The sequence below is a fragment of the Uloborus diversus genome, unplaced genomic scaffold (assembly GCF_026930045.1).
Source record: "Uloborus diversus isolate 005 unplaced genomic scaffold, Udiv.v.3.1 scaffold_713, whole genome shotgun sequence".
NCBI lineage: Eukaryota > Metazoa > Arthropoda > Arachnida > Araneae > Uloboridae > Uloborus > Uloborus diversus.
The window spans coordinates 35415-53062 of record NW_026558916.1 but is presented as its reverse complement, the minus strand read 5'-3'; the positions used below and the strand labels follow the sequence as shown (position 1 = coordinate 53062).

Here is a 17648-nt window from a genome sequence, read left to right as displayed (position 1 = left end):
ATAAAAACTGCTAAAGCTGGTGATTATGTATTTGTGAAACATTCGATTTAAGTAGGTCTAATGTTGGAAATTGATGATACAAATTAAAAATAGTGTTGAATTTTCAAGAACGAATAGAAATAGTGACAGTTTTTATTGGCATTGTGCAGATGATGTTGGGATAATTACTGAGGATGAAACGATAATGGTTCTTTTTTACAAAGGCGCAGTCATTTAGTGTTCCCAATTATTTTTTTTAACTTATAATTTTGGCAAATTTACTCAAATTGATCTTAATCAACTGTATAACGTCCATTAAACACACCTTTATACATAAAAGTAAAATATATATTCCTATAGACTTTCAATAAATTTCACAAATAAAATTGATTTGTTTTTCGTTTTAAAATTTTCCGTCATACAGATTTAAAAGACAGTAAATATCTTATAAATGGATGATGCATTTACAAAAAAAAAAAAAAAAAAACACTAAAAATGTACTGCACCGCATTTTTAGATATGCTTCATTTAAATTTAAATTAATGAGGTGACCCATTTACCCCTTACTCACGCCCGGCTTCTGGGGTAGGCGGCCGCCTAGTGTGGCAGATTTTAGGGACGCCAAATATCGAAGTATGAAAATCTGTTTCAGCGCCATAAGATTCACTGCTTCAAGGCTCAAATTACAAATAATTTAGAGTGTGTTTCAGTGCTTGGACATGCAAAGCATAGTTCGGAATATAAATGAAAATTCAATTTAATTTTAGAGGCGGCAATTTGCGTGGTTTAAAAGTCTTTTGAAAATATTAACATCCGTTTCAATGATATAAGATGCACTACTTTATTAATGAAAAAGACAACTTAAAGTGTGTACCACAGCTTGGATATGCAAAACCCATATTATTATTTCATATTATGATTATTATTGTTCAATGGGGGAGGGGGGTGATTGGAGTGCAGCACTAGTCAATATCGCCTAATGCGGCAGAACTACTAGAGCCGGCCCTGCCCTTACTATGGGGTAAGCGAGAGCCCCGTCCGATTTTAAAAAAATATAATCGTTAAGAACATTTAAAGCATTATTTTAGAAAATAATAAAGAACTTTTGTTTATTAATAATATATAAGATAAAATAAGACAATAAGTTTAAAATGTTTTGTTTCAAAACTTATGCATAAGTTTTCAAAAACGAACTATTCTCAAAAGGGGTCCCACTTACCCCAACCAACTCTACTTTACATTTAAAAACATAATATACTTCCCACACAATAAGTGAAACAGCAACTTTTTAGCTATTTAGCATTTCATGGCAGTAGCTATGTTTGAATAATAAGTAGACCAGTTTTAACACAAATAATGTATGATTCAAAATAAATTTAACGTTTAAAATTTAAAAAAAGGTTCATCCTAGAATTTTTATTTTGAACTTTTGGTGCAAGTCTAGAGGCGTAGTCCATAATAAATTTTTATCATAAAATGTCTGTACATGTACATTGTGCATAGTAATCTACAATTTTCCCCCAGTCTCTTCTCCCCATTTTTTCAAGCAGTTTTCAAGTATAATTTTCTCTTTTTTTAGATTGAAAACTGCCACACATGAGGATAGAAGTCTTACAATGACAATTAGAAATCCTTCAGAACAAATTTTGACTATCAACCGCTAGGTTGCAACTCTAGCTGCTCTGCTCCCTCCCCCCTTCCCTCAGCTACTACCACCAATCCTTCAACTATATACTTCTAGGAAACAGTGGTACCCCTATTTCCTATTATTATATGTTTCATACTTTTTAGAAGTAAAAATCTTAAAATTTGGCAGTTTTCTATGTTTAGCAGCTTAGAGTCGACAAAAGTTCTGAAATAGATTTAATTGGGGTGAATAAGGAATTGTTAAAACTTGATGATAAACCAGTCTGAACTGATGAACTTTTTAGCTTACTCTTAAAATTAGCATTAGTTCTCTAAATATTCAATAATTTCTTAAGATTCAGAAATACGATAATAACTTTTAGATAAGATGCGATTTTGTTTAACGCTTTGCTTAATCAGGGGTGCCCCTCATCCTAAAGGGAATGAGCACACACCCGCTAAATGTCACAAAGTGACCCCCCCCCCACAAGAGCTCCCCAAAATTGAGAAAAATAGTCCTAAAAACACACTCCCCCCTAAAAATTTCAATGGATCAGCCTGCGGCATGACCCTTTCCTCTCCCTTGGTGGGCACCCGTACATTTTTAGTGTAAAATAATGTGTTAAACAATTACTTTACTTAATAAGTTTACTCAACTACTTTACTTAAAGTCATGGTGTATAAGAAAAAATGCAATTTTTTATGTATACTTTTTTCCGAATTGTAATTTTGAAATAAAAATTGCAAGAATAATCTATGTAGTTTAGCCATTCGAAGTTAAGATAGTATAATGTAGTGCAGTTAAATTTAGAGCAATACATTCTAAAAATTCAAATTTAATTAACAAAAATAAAATCAACTGATTTTAATCAATGATTTTGTCAAAACAATTTCTTGATTCAAATCAACGGTTTATTTTTTCTAAATTACTTAATTTAATCCAAATTATGAACACATTGAGTATCAAAAAATTGTAACAATTAGGATTAAAAAAAAATAGTGCTTATATTTTAATATTTTGTTGTCAATCAAGAACTTTTTTTTTACGTTTTCTTAAATTAGACAAGTGCATGCTGGGCAGAGTGACATAGTTCAATTCGCTTACTTATTCAATCATTTTAAGTATTAATATATTAATTAACTAACAATTGCCTTATTCACCCCAATTGAATTTATTTCCGAACTTTAGTCGACTCTGAGCTGATAAACATAGAAAATTGTCAAATTTTAAGAATTTATCTTGAAAAAGTGTAAAAGTTATAATTCCAAGAAATATAGTAGCACCATTGTTTCCTAGAAGTAAAGTTGAATGATTGGTGGTAGTAGCTGGGGAAAGGGAGAGGGGCAGACCAGCTAGAGTTGAAACCTAGTAGTAACGAAATTTGTACACAAGGATTTCTAACTGTCATTGTAAAACTTCCATCATCATGTGTGACAGTTTTCTTTTTATAAAAAGAGAAAATTCCGTTTGAAGACTGCGTGAAAAAGGGGAGAGAAGGGACTTAGAAAATATTCTAGATTGCTATGCACAATGTCCAAACATTGTATGATAAAAATCTACTATGAACAATGCCTCTGGACTTGCACTAAAAGATCAATAATGATAATGGATATCTACAAATGTTTCAAGACTAAAAACTTTTTTTAACGACTTTTGAAAGCTGTTAAAGAATTTTTTTTTATGGAAAAAGTGTATTAGCTGCTTTGTTTAAAAGGTGCTGCTATTTTATTCGTTTTTTTTTATTCATTTAATTTTTTTAGATGAGTGAGGAATATTTTTTTCCAAGAAATTAGCTAAAAATATTAAAAAAATGTACTTGAAACAATTTTCGATTTTAGCTATTTTTGAGAATATTCATCAGGTACTAGAAAGTAGTATATGGGTATACGGGAAAGTAGGCTCGAATAGTTCTAGACGGAACTTCTTGTTAAATAAATGGTTCTGTTCTTTGGAATAGAGGCACACGTCGTAGATAGCAAAGTTGCCGGTGGATGGCAACTTTGATTCCAATCGCACTCCCTCTTATATTTTCCCTTTTATATCAAAACAATTGTGGGAAAATATTTCACGTAATTTGAACAACGGCGGCCGTTGCCGACTTGCATCCGAAAGTGTGAACCTGTACAATTGTCCGAATCAGAGCAGAACTTTCTTTAGAAACTTGAAATGTACTGGTACCCAAAAAACACATTTATTTAAATTAAAAAACATTTAGGTATCTGACATTGAGTCTAAAACTTATAATATTCTTTAACTAACTGATTTTTTTCTGCACTTTGTTTTTTAATGTAAGGTAAATTTTAAGAAATTCTAGAGCTGAAAAATACAAACAGCCAAAAGTACGTAATTAGAATTAAATAAAAATTTTTGCTCTCCTGCAATATTTAAGCATCCCACATAGTACTCTAAGATATAGATTTATACTAGTTTAAGTTACTTTTTTTTTTAATGTACCATCTTTGAAGTTATTTATTTTCAAATGTTGATGTGAAAATGTGTTTGCTTATAATTTTTGAACTTGATATTTAAACTTGAAAAGCCAATTTTCAAAAAGAAAAAAAAATAGAAAAATACAATTTTTTTGAAGAAAATTTTAAATTTTAGACCCCCTGCTGGACATTGAAATGGTTCTTAGTTTTTATAAACACTGCAAACTCCCCGATTTTGAGTCAAGGACGTTTTTCTCCCTTTTCAGTGGGGGGGGGGGGGACAGATTTAAAATCCATGTCTCGGGGTGGCATAGAGCTAAATTCGGCTTTGGTTTTGCAGCCGCTTTTACTATTTAAAGTTCTGTGAAGGGGCCACAAAACGAACTCAATTTGTATCTGTATCGACCCATGGTGTTGATGCCATTTATAAATCTTCAAAGGTTGGCCATTCTTTTAATTCAACCCTGTTCACGAGTTGGATTAAACGTAGCTATTTTATATACTTTCGTAGAATGCAGCGTTGAATTCTGCTGTGTGTTCCATATTTCATTCTGATTCTTTACAAATCTCTTCAGGCCCAGCGTGACCTTGAAATCCCCTGCCCAAGATGCGGGGAATCTGAGGTAAAATTACGATCCCAGGCCACGAATGCAGGCCTCCAAAAAGGGGAGACTGGCAAGGAACTGCAGGTACTGATTGTGATTTGTGAATGTCTGTTTGTGGTCCAATACAACTTGTGATTCATGACAGAAGTCCAGTTTAGAAAGGCTTAGTTTGTGAAATGTGAACAGTGATCATGAGTTTCTGGAGGAAGTTTTTTGTCTTTGTGATACCTGCCCTTTATTGGCAAACAACTCTTATGCTAACTTGCGCAGTGTCTGCTCCTCTCATTAAGTTTTTTTTTTAAACTTCACCCCATTTCCTTTCTTCTTCTCCTTTGTTGGCAGGCCCCCTCGAATTCGTTCCGATTCTCAGATACTGTTGAGACTAATCAACGCATCGGGGTGGTTCAGTTTTAATACTCTGATTAAGAGCTAAAGGAACTGCTATTTACAATCTACATGCAATACAGATTCGAAAGATTCAAAAGGGCTTCTGGTTCTCTTCCAATAACAGACCGTTCATTGTTCTCTCGAGGATGCTAACAACTCGCCTTCCTTCGATTAGTGCTGGCTGGGTGGACAAAAGTCATGTTCGAAGTTCTCAACTTTGGTATTGGGATGATGCAAACAGTAAACCAAAACATGATACTTAGTTATTTGTTTTTACCTTACTCCCTTCCGTCACCTGGAGTAATAAGGTGCAGAGGCACGTATCCGTTTGTAGCAGAATAAATCAGTTGAGTTTCAGACATCATTTCATCACACAAAATTAAAGTGTTCCAAATTTCGTAAGATTTTATTGTTCAAGATGGATATTATTTATACTAGTAAGTGCTTTTCTTTCCTGATTTAATTAATCTATCCGATAGTTAAACAATGTTAAAAATTTTTTTAAAGATGAACGAAGGATGTTTTGCCTGTTTCAAAACTTTCAAGTGATGGTAATGACTTGTACCCATTTGTACCCGTGCTAAATTTTCTGTATATAGTAGCTACAGCTTTCCCATTAATAATAAGATGTATTATAGTCAGCACACTAAAGTACAACATATTTTTTTTTACCCAAAGCTTTGAAAGCTTCAATCATTCTTCAAAAATATCCCTACTCGAAAGAAGTAATTGTAGAGAAAAAAAATATGTTGTACTCCAGTGTGCTGACTATAATACCCCTTATTAATAAAGGGAAAAGTGCAAACATTATATGCAGAAAATTTGGCCCGGGTGCAAACGAGTAAAACCATTACCATCACTTGAAAGGTTTTAAATGTGCAAAAACTCCTCTGTTTATATTCAAAAAGATTTTCATATTGTTTAATTATCAGATAGAGTCATTGAATTAGGGAAAAAAGCACTTACCAGTATGAATAATATCCATCTTGAACAGTTAAATCATGTAAATTTAGGAACACTTGAATTTGGTGTGATGAAAGGATGAACTTTAATACATTATGAAAGAAAGTAAAAAATTGTTCGTGTGTCTGTTTTGTTGGGATCATTTGTTTTTTGAAAGCTGATCTAAAGCTATAGTCTTTATTTTGCCTTAACGGTCTTTATTTATTTATTTTTTTTTGCAGTGCACAAATTTAGGGACAACTTTTAAAAAAATAGGGAACTCAATGTTTCGACTCTTCGTCTTATAATCATCTCAAGGTGGCGAATTCAAGCTTTAGATTTGCGAATTAAATTACTTGACGGATCATTTTTCACTTTAATGGAACTTTAAGTATTGCTACAAGTCCCATTCTGTTTAAAAATTACACATTTAAGTTTAAACATTAGCAACCTTGTGTTTGCAGCGTTTGACAAAAGTTTTGTTTCGATTTATTTGAGGAAACATTTCAAAATCGCGCTATGCGTCAGTCAGTCAGCGTAAAAAGGACACTTTTCAGATCTGAATAGCGTTGTAACTATAAGGGGTGAATTCATAAAATTTAGGATTATTGATCTCAAAGCTCGAAATGGTCCACGTAAGGTAAAATATACACTGGTAGATGCGTTGCCTGATTTGCTGTCCATCCTAAGAACCCTGTGTTCTCTCTGTTCCAGGGGAGTGGCCGAGGAGCAGATGGGGAGCTGCCATCGACGTCCAAGCGTCAATCCCAAGATGGCGAAGGACAACCTCCCAAGTAAGTTGTCCGTATACGAAGTGACACTGTGCTGTCGTTCATTCAGAACGGGAAGGAAAGTCTTCCCTATTGTGTCACATTTGGAGATGTAACAATTATGGAAATTTTAAACTGGTGGGTAAAGCAAAAAAAAAAAAAAAAAATCTGGGGAAATATGGGGGGAAATAGAAAAATTGAATTTTTTGTCAATTAATATCCCATTCTAATGGATTAATTAGTTAAATCATCAGATGGTTTAGAAATTTCGAAGGCTTTCCTCAATCCAACTTGTTATTTAGTGCTTCATCTCCACTCCCTGTCGATGCCATTCTTGTGTCAATTTCATTTTTGCTTTCCATTTGAATATTTAAGGGTTCTCTTATAAGTCAAATCATAAACTGACACTTTTGCACCCCACGGTGAATATCCAGGCTTTTAATATGTTGCTTGTTCAAAACGAATAGTCGCTGAAGAGCTACGTTTTTTAAAGTAAAGCACGGAAACATCATTTTGTAAAACAAAAAAAAAATTGTTTATTAGCCACTGCATCATTGTCTATCCTCATTATCTGCTATTTGCCAGAGTTAAGGGTCAATCCACTGGAGTTTGGGTTAAAACTTAAAAGTACAAAATATCCCCCAACAGGCAATCGCTGCTCTCAAATGTACGTGGAAGCAAATTTCCACCCCTCATACCATGACGGGCGACTTTCTAGTGAGGTTAGATAATAGAGTTGGGGGATTTTTTTATGCTTCGGAGCAACTGTTGGCTTAGTTTAACGTTATGGAGCCTTAGTTTAAGCTTTAAATTCTTTGCACGGGTATCGCCGTGAAGGTACAGCTAGTACGTATATAAAGTGAAAGATTAAATGCCCGCCGAATCCCCCCCCCCCAATTAAAAAAAACCATCGGCTAGCCACGCCACTGATCAGTTGTGTAACTTCAAATTTTCTGCCCCCCTCCCCCCAGCAAATCTGATTTTGGGCCCCCTACTAAAAATCGTATTCATGTAAATTTGAAGCACAATTTTTCGATTTTGTTGGCCTTCTTTGTAAATTTTACGAAATTGAAGGTTTAAAAATGCGAATGTAAGCCATTCTCAAATTGCCTTTTTGCAACTTTGATTTATAAGGAAAAGTTCGGAACCCCCTCATCCCTTCCCCTAACTTCATCCAAAGTGGTCGACAAATGCGTTTATAGGATTTTATGTAAGGTGTAAGGGGAAGTTGTTCAAAGATGAGACTTCCGGAAAACGGTTTTGATATTGAAGTTCCCGAAACGCAATTTTAGATGATCTTCGGTAATTCAAAAAAAATTGGATGGTTCGGAGGCTCTCCCCCGGAAATTTTCCGAATTTAAACTCCTGAAACACAGTTGTAGGCCACCTTTGATGACATGACGATAAGAGGTAAGGCTCCGGGACTGCTCCAGTTTTTTTGAAAATCAAAGTTTAAAAATCACAAATTTTTGGGAAGGTTTCGGAATTTTTCAAAATCGAAGTTCCAAAAAAGTAATGTTAAGCAATTTTTGAATATTGGGAAGAAAGAGGTTTTCTGGACTCTCTCTTCAGGAATGTTTCCAAAATATAAGTTTAAAAACACAATAGGCTGTTTTTGGTAAATTAAAGGCAATTATTTAGAGGATCTCTTCCTTCTCACTTTCTTGGTAAAGTCCTTATCTTTTATTTGTTTTGAAGAAAAAAAAATGGGAAAACTTAGTAGGTAATATAATAAAAATTGCCTGCAAAAAAAAGTAATCTTAAAACAAAGTAGCTATTCCATTTCTTTTCTTTAAGTTGGGAGGTCAAGAGTTGGTTTGATTTCCCCACCTAATGTCAGGGACACTTTACTGAATTGGCCTGCTGGGCCATCACTTAGAACCCCGGCCATTGGGGGGGCCCCCAAATGGCGAAAACTGTTTTAGCAAGTGGCAAAAATTGCAACGTATGGCTATAAGAGGGCCCGGAGAAAGTGTTTTTCCAACGACCTCTGATATCTTACTCGGGGGGGGGGGGGGTAGACAAATAGGCTCAGAGGCCCAGAATCAATATAAGCACTTAAAACTGTTTGATTTTTAGAAAAATTTAATAAAATTGAATGAAAACAAAGCTCAAACATTTTTGGGCCCCTTGCGAATCCGGGGCCCCCAGACTGTGGGGCCTTGCGGTACGTACTCACGCCACTGCCACTGGTACATGTGACGTATTTTCCAACCCCAATAACGTTCCCCCACCTTTAAGTTCTCGTAAGCCGTGAAGGACGAATGCAAACTTAAAGGGGGTATCTTTGTATATTAATAGGCAAGCCGTTTTCTTTCGGTACCGATTCCTCCTCTGTTTGTGAACCGATTTCCTTCATTCTTTCTTTGTTCGGTAGCTATTGCCGAGTTTTAGTGTCATCAATAACAAATTTTGAAATCGAACGCTAATTAACTGAGATATTAATGAACAACGCAATTTCGTCCTGAATGGCTCTTTCTACGCGAACGGATGGTCCAATATTTTCGAATTTGAGATGGTTGGAAAGGGTTTAAAAAATACTCCTAACGAAAAAATTGTCAGGGCGCCCAAGGTACGACAACCTAAATCCATTAGAAAAACAGTTATAAGCGTTTTTTAGTTATCGAAACTCAAAAATTTCATATACTTTCAAAGAACGCAACTTAAGTGTTTAACTTTCCTTGATAGATAGCAGTGATGGGGGTGCAGCCGTGAATTCTGCTGTGTGTTCCATATTTCGCTCTGATTGTTTGCAAATCTCTTTCAGGCCCAGCGTGACCTTGAAATCTCCAGCGCAAGGTGCAGGGAATCAGAGGCAAAATTACGATCCCTGCCCACGAATGCCGTTGAGACTGTCAAGGAACTGCAGGTACTGATTGTGATCTGTGAATATCTTTTTGTGGTCCAATACAACTTGTGATTCATGACAGAAGTCCAGTTTAGAAAGGCTTAGTTTGCAAAATGTGAACAGTGATCATCAGTTTCTCGAGGAAGTTTTTTTATCTTTGTGATACCTGCCCTTTATTGGTAAACAGCTCTTATTGCTAACTTGTGCAGTGTCTGCTTTTCTCATTAATATTTTTTTAAAACTTCACCCCATTTCCTTTCTTCTCCTCTTTTTTTTCCTTCCCCTCCTCTGTTGGCAGACCCCCTCGAATTCCTTCCGATTCTCAGATACTGTCGAGACTAATTAATGAGTTGGACGTGGTTCAGTTTTAATTTTTGACTAAGAGCTAAGGGAACTACTATTTACAATCCACACGCAATACTGATTCGAAAGGGCTTCTGGTTCTCTTCCCACAACAAACAGTCCATTGTTCTCTCGAGGACGCTAACAATCACAGTGCTTCGATTAGTGCTGGCTGGGTGGACAAAAGTCATGTTCGAAGTTCTCAGCTTTGGTATTGGGATGACAATGTTAAATTTTTTTTTAAAAATCAAATAATTTTGTGAAAAATGAATTAATTTTGTGAAAAATCAAATAATTTCATGGGGCCAGAAAAAAAACTTGTTTTCTCGACGGTTATTTTTTATTCATATTTTAAACGTTCGATTTTGGATATAAAGCGTGATCTTTATGGCGTTACAAGGGATGTACTGGCGCACTACTCCATTGCCGTGCTAAATGTTTACGCTCTGCTGTCGACCGCCTTTCCTGTGCTGTGACCATTTGCGCGATGCGCTAATGGCATCAGTGAATGGCATTTCATCGCCTTTGATGCCATGTGCAGAAGCGTAAAAACTGAATTTCAATCTGCGCATCGACTAAAATAATTGTTAAAAATTATTAAATTTTTAAAAACTTTTTAAAAAATGCTTAAAATCCATGTTTCTAAACTTGCTTTTTCGGAAAAAACACTTTTAAGAGTTTCGGAAACGACCCCATTGCCGAAATATCCCCTCTCATCGATATATTTTGAGATTGACGGACAAAAAGCAAAATTGGAAAATAATTACATTTTGTTACTGCGTGTACGTATAAAAGTTGTCTGTTTCCGGATATGCAGTAAACGAGAGCAAAAGTAGAAATAAAAATGTTGGGAACAGTTAAATTCAAACAAGGTTTCTCAAATATTCAGTTATGAATAACGTCCAATTTCGACCACTGAGCGAACACTTGTGGGTAGAAAGAGGTGAAGATCTCATATATTGAAGTGTTCTTGTAATGTTTGGAAAACTGTTCATCGATGCAGTTTTCTTCGCATCGATACCAGGGATGCGCCGGATAGCGATGATACCGGACATCCTGCACTTTGTCTGCCGGATTCGGATATCCGGCTCTACAGTTGTTTTTAGTAAAACATTGCATCTTTATTCATTTTTACGAAATGCTGTTTCAGAATAAGGAATCGAGCTTTTTCACAAATCATTTCCTCAAAAACAAATTAAATGCATTTAAAAATAATTTTTAAAACCTTTTTATTTTCATGTAGGGTGTGTACGAGTCGTTCTGCACATTCAATGAAACACTAAAAGAGCAGAGCCCCAGATCGTATAGTAGGGCACAAACTTTAAACGAAAAATATATCTGCGTATAAACAACCCTAGTTTCAACTCATAAATCATTGTTGTTGTGGAAGCTGAAAGTAGATAATTTGAATAGAATATTCTCCATGTTTTGTGTTCATGTTTAATGACCAACGTCGTTAAATCATTAATGTTTATGCAAATGAACCTTGTTTCCATTTTTTACCACCATTGCTTTTGGTGTGGCCACAGAGTGTTGTCCAATGTGTAAAGCTGTTGTGGTGGTCAGGGACTTTTGCTTCACTTTCCCACACGAGCACGTGTAAACTGTAACGATGTTTTCAATATGCTCATCTCTACTAATAATAAAGCTGAAAGTCTCTCTGTCCCGAGGATGTCTGGATGTCTGTAGGATGTCTGTGACGCGCATAGCGCCTAGACCGTTCGGCCGATTTTCATGAAATTTGGCACAAAGTTAGTATGTAGCATGGGGGTGTGCACCTCGAAGCGATTTTTCGAAAATTCGATGTGATTCTTTTCCTAATCCAATTTTAAGAACAAAATTATCAGAAGATGGACGAGTCAATTACGAAATTAGCATAACGTGGAACCGTAACACGGGCACGAGCCAATTGGCGAGAAAATTCACCATACATTATTTGTAAATATACAGGCGAACCAAAGGACCTTTCAATTTTTCTATTACGGGCAAAGCCGTGCGGGTACCACTAGTAATAAATATAGTTTGGTGGAAATCGTGTGCTATTTCTCAAACTCCAATCCAGTAAAATTCATGTTGGAGTAAGAATTTAGGACATTGAATCCAAATGTCCCGTACCTGCATCAAGCTAAATATGTTTAGATTTAAGTTATCTTTTAGTTTAGAGGTTTTCTAGTCCCGACTTCATTCAGATTAGATTCCATGTGTGGGAAAGTGATCGAAATTCCTCCCGCTTTCAATATGAACGGAACGTGAATCTCTCTCTCTTTCTTCCAGGAGACGCCGGCCGGAGAACGGAGGTGCGTCGGAGACGGACGAGGACGGGCGGACAGCGTTGCATGATGCAGCAGTGAGCGGAGACACGGAGAGGATCAGGGAGCTGCTGAACGGAGCAATGGACACGAGGGCGAGGGATCTGAATGGAAGGACGCCCCTCCACCTGGCCCTGGACTGTGGGCAGGAGGCCGCGGCGGAGCTGCTGGCGGACGCCGACTGCATCAATGATTTCGTGGATTACGAAGAGAGCACCCCTCTGCATGTCGCTGCAAGAAGTGGGTGTGTGAATGTCGTTCGTATCCTACTCGCGGGAGGGGCGAATGCAAGTGCGAAAGACAGGTATGAAAGCACGCCCCTCCATCACGCCGTGTGTTCGGGGAAGGAGGCCGCGGTGGAGGTGCTGCTGGGGGCCGCCCCCGAATGCAACGGGCCGGACAGTTGGGGCCGCACCCCCCTGCACTACGCTGCGAGAGGAGGTCTCCCGCGGATAGTTCAATCTTTGCTGTCGAGGGGTGCGCGTTTGAAGCTTAAAGATATAGGTGGACGCTGTCCCCTGTCCTTGGCCCTGTGGTGTAGACAAGACGATGTGGCGAGGGTGCTTCTGGCGACGTACATTGGGAAGAGATGAAGCTCCGGAAGGAGGACGAGGAGCGCGGCGTCCGGCTGCTCTCCAAGTGCGAGGCCGAGATGAGGGTGGGCCTGACGGAGGGGTCCCGCCTCTCCCTCCGCGACCTCGCCCGCCGACACCCCTCCCGCCTCGCCCGGCGCCTCTCCGACGAGGCGATCCGGCGGCTCTCGGACCGGGACCTCCTGGCGCGGGGCTTCCCGCTCTTCGGCGACCTCCTCCTCGTCCGGCTGGGGGAGGTCCGGGAGAGGCGGGCCCTGGAGGATCGCTTCCTGCGCTGCTTCCCCCTCCTCTGCCCGCCCCTGCCCCCCACCTGCACCGACGTCCTCCTCGCGTGCCTGGCGGACGACGACCTGAGGCACTTCGCCCGGGCCGCGGAGCTCTAGTCCCCGGCGAAAAAGAAAATAAAGATCAGGACCTGAACTGTATGAATCTTTTGTTTTTGAATGTGCCCGAGATAGTTGACTGAACTTTATCTGCTGTTTTCGTAAACAAACCCGTTTGTCTTGTCAAGATGATTATTCTGAGACACCTTTCAAATAGCTTTGTACATCATGTGCGAAATGCTTTGTGTGTATGAATCACGTAATAAAAGGAATATTCAAGCCATTGATAAATTCTCTTTTATTGTACCCTATTGGCACGAAAGAAATAGTGAGCCGAAAGTATTAACCCTGCTAAAAAATTAGAATGTGTTTCACATACCTCGATGCGTCATCGGGGGATGTGTCCCGGTCGTCTTATTTTTGGGCTTAATATTTTTATTTTGGTAAAATACCTCTCGCGCTGGCACTAGAGCCAAAACGGACCCCTGTGAAGAAAGATCGCCAGATTCCCAGTGATCGAATTCTTCCCCAGAAGCAAATCTTTAAGCAAACTAGTATGTTGTGGCCATCACGAAACTTTCTTCTATATTTTTCTTTTTTTTTCTGATCCCTCTCCATGCTTGACGAGGAAGCAATATTCCCAACAAAAACAAAATTACACATGCAAAAACTTGACTACCATCCCAATGTCTGAATTATTTTAAAAGCAAAGCAAAAGAGCGAAAACTGAAAGTTATTTTAAAAGCCTTGCTTGAATGAATTACAAATATTTTATTTGTTAACAAACATAAGGTGGCAACAGTTAAAAATTTTAAATCATTGAGATAATATTTCCTACCATTTCCATACAATTAAAATCACGAGAAATACGCAGACGACAATCTATTACGATTTATCTTTCTTATTGTTGCATTAATAAAAATATTTTTATTCGCATAAAAAAAAAAAAAAATCAACACCTCTTGGAGCGATTGGCGTCAAAATAGAACCAAAGCCTGTTTACATATGGATTCACATATATTCCAAATTTCAACCAGAACGTAGCATTACTTCTTGAGATAGGGCACTCAAAATGGAAAAAAAGAACGGATGATTGCGCTACCCCCCTTTTTAGATGTTGACACAAAAATAAAATCAGTTTTTATACCCACTAAGGGCTACTTGCCGATAAATTTTTCTTTCATTCCGTTCATTATTTCTTGAGATACAGCAGTCACAATTGACGACAAAAAACGTTCTATAGCTCAACCCCCGTTTGAGTTATTGACACCAAAATTGAATCAGCACCTGTTCCTGTTAGTACCAACATATGGACCAAATTTTGTTTGATTCCGCCAGTAACTTTCTGAGGAATAGCAAGCACGCGTAACTCGAAAAACGTCCCATTGCTCCACCCCCCTTGGAGGAATTCGCGCCAAAAACTAATGGGCACAAGTTCACATAGGGGCACATATGTGTACCAAATTTCGTTCGATTTCATGCGGTAGTTTTTGTTGTAGAGCGGCCACAAAAAACTGGTCACACACAGACGTGACACACATACATTTTCCAAAAATAGTCGAAATGGACTCAGCACACCTCAAAACGTTCGAATCCTTCGAAATTCGAAAATTTGCACGAATCCAATACTTTCTTCTATATATTAGATATAGAAGAAAGTAAAAATGGCGCTTTTGAAGAAGGAGCTATTGGAGTTTAATTTAACTCATTTGTCAACTTAATTCTCAGTGTAAGTTTTTTTAATTAAACAGCAAATTCTTTATCTTTTAATATTCTTCATAATATTTAAAGTTATGTAAAAAGGAATAGGTAATTTAAACTCTTGAATGAAATACTTGAAAATAACATTGAAAAGCAATGTTTCATAATGTAAAATTATATGTATGTTATTTCAGGTCAAACTTTCAGAAATGGCACCGTTTGTTACCTTAAATTCATTTATTATTAATATAAAAAAATTATCACACACAGTTGATGAGGCAATTCAAGAGAATTTCATGCAGTTTCATTTACTGTTTAACTTAAATACATTTGGGGGAAAAAAGTCTCACAAAATTCTAAAAGTTGAAAACTCAACCATTTTTGAGACAATTTTGAAATCAATATATGACTTTTAATGTATTGTAAAAAAAAATACAGCGAAATTTTTTAGACTGGCCCATGAAGAGAACTGCAACTGTTAAATATTTTCAGCAAAATTAGCAAACGTTTTCCTTACTTTTTTGCTGTACTGCTCATAAGACCTTCGTGGTCTCATGAATAGTTCTGAAACAATTTGAATGTAATCATTCAAATTCATTAAATATCATACATTCATTGAAAATTTTTTAAAGTATTTAAAAGAATTGAATTTCATGAAGGTGGAAGCCTTTCTTTTTTAAATACAGACATCTCAATTGTTTTAGCATTTTATGAAGAGTACACATCGGCTATTTATAATTTAATTCAGGATTATGAATTTAACCAGTGAAGACACACATAAAGTAATCCAACCAATTACGATATGATATTTTGTTCAGCTAACTTGATCCAATAGTAGTGCGCGAACAGCTGATTCTTTTAAACATAATCTTTAAAGTAAAGGATTAGTTTTTTTTTTTTTTGTAAAGAAAGAAATTCATCCAAAACAAAAAACAACTTTTTCCAGATGCACTCACTACTCAATTAAAGATATTATTTTTGAATGCTAACTCATATTCAATAGAAATTAGCTAGAAATAAATTGGCACGAGAAAATTATATTAGAAGTTATTATGTATTAAATTATTCACTAGAAATATTTATTATTAAGTTAAACGGTAATCATTTCTTTAAGAAGTGCTGTTTAAATTGCATTAAATATCATTAAGAATATGAAAAATTGCAGAATTCGCTCTTTTCCTTCTACAAAATAATTTACCATGAGAATTATTTTTAAATAACTTTAAATCAAAACAATATCGTAAAACATGCATTTTTTGCCCAAAGATGGCGCCACCTATTTTTTATTTCATAGCATAGTAGCTCAAAGGCAGCTTTCATTTGTTTTGCAAAGAATGAAATTGATTGGAAATAATGCTGTTTTTGACAGCAACATTCAATTAAAGATATCATTTGCAAATGCTTATTCGTATTTAGCAAATTACAAACAAGAAACACTGCGAAAGACGACTAGCAACATTACAATGGCGTCTTTGAAGCTTTGATTGACACTCGAATAAGCCAATGAGAGGGCCTTAAATTTTCCTATGACCGAACAGGAGTAAAGGTAGCTTATATGCTCTCCGGAATATGCTTCAACGTACAATTCCCCCCAAAAAAATTGAAAATCGCATTTTTTGGACTTAGTCGGTCTTGCTCTGAGGTACAGATTTAAAAATAAATTTTTTTTATTTTGGATTTGTACTTGCAGCTTTTGCAACTGAAGTCTGTTTATTATTGGGCAATGCCTAAAATGACAAAAAATGAGGTTATAACTCAGTGCATAGCCGAAAAGAAAACTGTTTCGGAGCTGCGAAGAATCCCTTTCAATGCCAAAAATGTGGGTAAATGGCTGCAGAGACTTGACAGCACAGAAGAGAGCGTTTGTCGGGTGTCTCTTCGTCCATAGGCTCGCATTTTTATGCATGGAAAACAGTTTCCTTTCACCTCCATGCATGCAACAATGTACTTACAGTCACATGTCTGCAATCATTTACATTTTCAGCCATTGCTAATGTTTATACTTAGATTAAGGAATAAAAAACGTTTGAGCTATGTCAGTTTGAAGATTTACTGTGACAAAAAACAGGACAGTTCATGTAAAACCTGTGTAAGTTTTTTTAAGCCCCCCGTAGAAAAAAGAAAAATGTTTCTTTGAGTCATATACTTTTCCTCTTAGCTTTGTACTAAAAAATCGGACGGTGCATACAAAAAAGAACTCTTTTACTGTGAAACGCAAAAATGCTAAATAGAAGAGGTTATTTTTTTTACTGAAAATGAAAACACTTTTTTAACTTTGTAGCTTTTAGTTTTATTTTACAATCAGAAATAAAAATAAAATAGAAAAAGTAAGGTCTTAAATTTATTCTGAACAGTGCTATACCCTATGAATTAAGATGAATCTTTGAGGGCATCATTCATTCATCTATGAACTCATTTAGGGATCAGCAAGTCGTTTTATCTGGGGTCCTGGGAAAAAATCATACCTTACAATCTTTTCAAAATTTTGCTCACAAATTGATATTAAAAGCAGTGGTCTTCCCAAAGGGATTCTCCATATCCGCTGTTATACCCTCAAACATTTTTTTAGACACATGGCGTATACCCTCAAACTTCATAAATTTTCATATTATGACTATGTATATGATCACGTACACAAATTGTGCGTAATGGATTTCTGGAAGTATTTATACCCTCAGAAAAATAGATGGGAATATCGCTGGTTAAAAGTCCTTTCCATGGGACGTAACGGTACATAAAGAATAGTTTTGCCAGCAGGTTTTATTCCATAAATACAAATAAAACGAGCAATGT

At 36.6% G+C, this 17648-nt stretch overlaps 1 protein-coding gene and 1 long non-coding RNA gene across 2 annotated transcripts; both read left to right on the top strand.

The window, feature by feature from the left end:
- The first annotated feature begins 4608 nt into the window (after nt 1-4608).
- Nucleotides 4609-12276, top strand: LOC129233778 (uncharacterized). Its single transcript, XR_008581487.1, has 3 exons — nt 4609-4724; nt 6684-6763; nt 12204-12276. It is a non-coding gene; the product is annotated as an uncharacterized LOC129233778 (long non-coding RNA).
- Nucleotides 12277-12321: 45 nt separating this feature from the next.
- Nucleotides 12322-12831, top strand: LOC129233777 (ankyrin repeat domain-containing protein 1-like). The gene has a single exon (XM_054867755.1). It carries the CDS (start codon nt 12322-12324, stop codon nt 12829-12831), a length of 510 nt encoding a protein of 169 aa, XP_054723730.1.
- The last annotated feature ends 4817 nt before the right edge of the window (nt 12832-17648 follow it).

Bases quoted from the DNA above. Each gene is read 5' to 3' on its own strand.
- LOC129233777 (XM_054867755.1), top strand. From the start codon at position 12,322: ATGGACACGAGGGCGAGGGATCTGAATGGAAGGACGCCCCTCCACCTG.